This window comes from Pseudophryne corroboree, chromosome 6, assembly GCF_028390025.1.
Source record: "Pseudophryne corroboree isolate aPseCor3 chromosome 6, aPseCor3.hap2, whole genome shotgun sequence".
In the NCBI taxonomy this organism is placed as follows: Eukaryota; Metazoa; Chordata; class Amphibia; order Anura; family Myobatrachidae; genus Pseudophryne; species Pseudophryne corroboree.
In genome coordinates this window covers 827,211,432-827,215,967 of record NC_086449.1, presented here as the reverse complement: position 1 = coordinate 827,215,967, position 4,536 = coordinate 827,211,432, and the positions used below count along the sequence as shown (strand labels likewise).

General features: G+C 47.3%; 1 protein-coding gene across 1 annotated transcript; it reads right to left on the bottom strand.

Annotated features, from left to right (window-relative positions):
* Positions 1-1,579: 1,579 nt before the first annotated feature.
* On the bottom strand, positions 1,580-4,332 carry LOC134934713 (E3 ubiquitin/ISG15 ligase TRIM25-like). Its single transcript, XM_063930082.1, has 2 exons — positions 3,163-4,332; positions 1,580-1,585 (listed from the first exon to the last, which is right to left on the bottom strand). The coding sequence occupies exons 1-2, from the start codon at positions 4,330-4,332 to the stop codon at positions 1,580-1,582; spliced, it is 1,176 nt and encodes a 391-aa protein (XP_063786152.1).
* Positions 4,333-4,536: the final 204 nt, after the last annotated feature.

Here is a 4,536-nt window from a genome sequence, read left to right as displayed (position 1 = left end):
TACCCCTTTTTGTGGTACTTGCAGTATCAGAGATATGCAAAGCCTCCTTCATTGCCGTGATCATATAACGTGTGGCCCTACTGGTAAAGGGCGTTTTACAGCCCCTGACGGTGTTTGAGACGCCTGGACAGGTACTAACTGGTTTGCCGGCCGCCTCATGTCGTCAACCGACTTTTGCAGCGTGCTGACACTATCACGTAATTCCATAAACAAAGCCATCCATTCCGGTGATCGACTCCCTAGGGGGTGACATCACCATTACAGGCAATTGCTCCGCCTCCACGCCAACATCGTCCTCATACATGTCGACACACGCGTACCGACACACAGCACACACACAGGGAATGCTCTGATAGAAGACAGGACCCCACTAGCCCTTTGGGGAGACAGAGGGAGAGTTTGCCAGCACACACCCAAGCGCTATAAATATATAGGGACAACCTTAAATAAGTATGTTCCCCTTATAGCAGCTTAAATATTATTAATATCGCCAAATAAGTGCCCCCCCTCTCTGTTTTTACCCTGTTTCTGTAGTGCAGTGCAGGGGAGAGCCTGGGAGCCTTCCTAGCAGCGGAGCTGTGTAGGAAAATGGCGCTGTGTGCTGAGGAGAATAGGCCCCGCCCCCTTTTCGGCTGGCTTCTTCTCCCGGTTTTTCTGAAAACCTGGCAGGGGTTAAATACATCCATATAGCCCCAGGGGCTATATGTGATGTATTTTAGCCAGAATAGGTACTTTTCATTGCTGCCCAGGGCGCCCCCCCCAGCGCCCTGCACCCTCAGTGACCGTTGGTGTGAAGTGTGCCGAGAGCAATGGCGCACAGCTGCAGTGCTGTGCGCTACCTCATGAAGACTGAGAAGTCTTCAGCCGCCGGTTTCTGGACCTCTTCTCTTTTCGGCATCTGCAAGGGGGTCGGCGGCGCGGCTCCGGTGACCCATCCAGGCTGTACCTGTGATCGTCCCTCTGGAGCTAGTGTCCAGTAGCCTAAGAAGCCAATCCATCCTGCACGCAGGTGAGTTCACTTCTTCTCCCCTAAGTCCCTCGTTGCAGTGAGCCTGTTGCCAGCAGGACTCACTGAAAATAAAAAACCTAACAAAACTTTTTCTAAGCAGCTCTTTAGGAGAGCCACCTAGATTGCACCCTGCTCGGACGGGCACAAAAACCTAACTGAGGCTTGGAGGAGGGTCATAGGGGGAGGAGCCAGTGCACACCACCTAGTGGTCAAACTTTTAAATTTTGTGCCCTGTCTCCTGCGGAGCCGCTATTCCCATGGTCCTGACGGAGTCCCCAGCATCCACTTAGGACGTCAGAGAAAAGAGGAGATTAAGAGGGGACATGATCAACATTTATAAATATTTAAGGGGACAATACACACAGCCAGACTTATCACATTGTGCACTTTTGTTAAAAATATGTTGTATTCATTCCCCAGTGTCCTAGGAGCCTCCGGCCGCAGCCGAGTGACGTTACTTCCAGGGGTGAGATGGGCAGCCGGAACCGGATGTGCAGGAACTGAGGCCTGGTCATAAGGAGCGGTTTTTTTTAAACAAGGAGGCAAAATGGATATTTGATATCGACACTATCAGTCCTAAGGGGTTAAATGGAAACATTAATTATAAATACTTAATACACAGTTCCTCACATAGGGGGTCATTCCGAGTTGTTCGCTCGCTAGCTGATTTTAGCAGCATTGCACACGCTAGGCCGCCGCCCTCTGAGAGTGTATCTTAGCTTAGCAGAATTGCGAACGAAAGATTAGCAGAATTGCGAATAGAAAATTCTTAGCAGTTTCTGAGTAGCTCCAGACCTACTCCTGCACTGCGATCAGTTCAGGCCGTTTCGTTCCTGGTTTGACGTCACAAACACACCCAGCGTTCGGCCAGCCACTCCCCCGTTTCTCCAGCCACTCCCGCGTTTTATCCTGGCACGCCTGCGTTTTTCCGCACACTCCCATAAAACGGCCAGTTTCCACCCAGAAACACCCACTTCTTGTAAATCACACTCCGATCACTTCAACGATGAAAATTCTTCGTTCGGACGTGAGTAAATCTACTAAGTTTTGTGCTAAAATACTTAGCGCATGCGCACTGCGTACCATGCACATGCACATTTTTGCCTTAATCGCTCCGTTGCGAAAATCGGCAACAAGCGATCAACTCGGAATGACCCCCATAGAGTGTACTTAGTATAAATACACACTAACGGGGCACTTGGTGATTATTTTCCCTCCATACACTTTCTTTTAATGTCTGAATTTGTTCTGTCTACCTTGTACATCCCTGTCTTATATGCACCATTTTCCCCAGGATACGGCGCTGCTATAGCAATGTATACATATAAAATTTAGTAATAATTAGATGAAAATAATATTTATTAGAATTATGGCTTCTGCAAATGTCATATTAATACAGCAAATCAATAAGGCATGCTTGAAGTTGTAGTCCAACCCATCTTTTTTATTTAAAAGCTATAATTCCCAGTAGGAGGAGCTATACAGAGACATCATCCCAACATACATCACAGCCAATAGGAGCAAGCGACTGCAGTAATGGAGGAAACAGAGACTGACAGACAGATATTGCAGCCAATCGCAGCTGTGAGTCAGAGGTGGAGAAATGCCAGAGATGTATAAATATAGATTTACAATTTCTAACACACAAACACGTGAACACATCCAGACACACGGGTCTTGTGGTTACGGAGGGGTAAGGGCTCAGCTGTACCCCCACGCACTGCCTCAGTCTCTGGGAAAATGTCATGTGGTAATTTCTCCCAGATCCATCATCCAGATATCATTATACAACCTCTCCGTATCCATAATGCAGCATGGAGTGGCTCAGTGAAGGTTACACTGAATGTGTGTAAGTGTCTGATCGAGTCACATAGAGCATAAAAGGACAATAGTCCGGCCTCATAATCCAGATACATCCTCACTTTGTCACAGGGAATATAGTTTAGTAAACAGATCTCTTTCCTGTCATGTATCAATGAGTACTGATTATTATCCCTATATAAACACCAGGACTTGTTATTATACCCAATATAAGACTTACGTCCTCTCCTGCCTATACTGGGGTAACACATCCCCACCCTCCAGCAATCTGACTTACTGACATCCACCTCCCAGTAATGTAGCCCTGAGGAGAATCCCCTGCTGCTTATTACCTGAGGACACTGAAATTTTTCTGGTGTTACTGGGTGATTCTGTCTTATATCTGACCATGATGCAGTTTTCCTGTCACCTGATATCTGTATCTTATCACCAGCTGTGGCTACATCCAGCAATCCTTCTGTAGCTTCCTGCACATAGATCCCAGTGTTTATACATGTTATTATATCAGATAATCCTCTCCGTGTTGTCCCTGAGATGAGACCCACGTCCAGATCTCCTGCACCATGGACCTGGTTATCATGTCTCTCTGTGTCCTCAGTATCACACAAGTCCCCTGTGTCTGGTTCCTGTAAGACAGTCACTGGATCAGACATGTTACACAGCTCCTCAATGTGACGCATCTTCCTGGACAGCTTTTCTTTGTTTATTTCCAGCTGCCGGATCAGATCAGAGAGTGAGAGTGAAATACTTTCCGCCTGGCTGTAGATTTCACTCAAGACTTTCTTCTCCAGGTCTTCCAGCTGTCTCCTGAGGTCTCTAAACAGGGCAGTGACTGTGTCTGTTACACCGGCTGCTTTTCCCTGATACTCTCTCCTGCGCACCTGCAGACTCTGCACTCTTATCTCAGTCTCCGCTCTCTTTGTGTTCAGTTTCTGTAGAACATTCCTCAGCTTCTCTTTCTTCTTCTCAGAGGCCTCATCCAGCAACTCCACCAGGTGTCCCCGATGTTCTTCTGTCAAACTGCAGGACACACAGATACAGGCAGCATCCTCAGTGCAGTAATACTCCAGGATCTTCTTATGGACGGAGCATTTCCTGTTCCCCAGGGCAGTGGTGGGATCACATAAGACGTGTTCTGCTGACTTGCTGTGTACTCTCAGGTGATTATCACACAGAAAAGCCTCACAATGCAAACAGGATTTAGCAGCAGGTACAGGAGAGTGAATACAGTAAGTGCAGAAGATCCCAGTCTCGTTCTGCAGAGAAGACAAGAAACTCCCCACTATGTTACACAGAGGATTGTTCCGTATCAGTGCAGGACGCTCCTGACACTCTGCTCTGCATTCAGGACAGGTATAACCTCCACCCCCCTCTTGTGCATCCAGCGCACGATCAATACAGACCCGGCAGAAGTTGTGGCCACATCTCAGGATTACAGGATCTGTATAAATGCTCAGGCAGATGGAACAATTCAGCTCCTGTCTCAGATCAGCAGACGCCATCGCCAACAGCAGAACAGATAAACGGAAGTGAACTCTGACACTCATATTTCAGTGTGGTCACATTCTGCACACGGGGCGAGGCTGAGCTGTCACGCAGATTATATCTAAAAGCTCAGTTACACTAAGAGACACACCTACTAAATGTGTTTGTGGAAACTGTAAAGATCATTAATATGCAAATTATTTTGTATCATTTGCATTGAT

Excerpts from the sequence above, each read along its gene's own strand:
- LOC134934713 (XM_063930082.1), bottom strand. The coding sequence starts at position 4,332 with ATGGCGTCTGCTGATCTGAGACAGGAGCTGAATTGTTCCATCTGCCTG.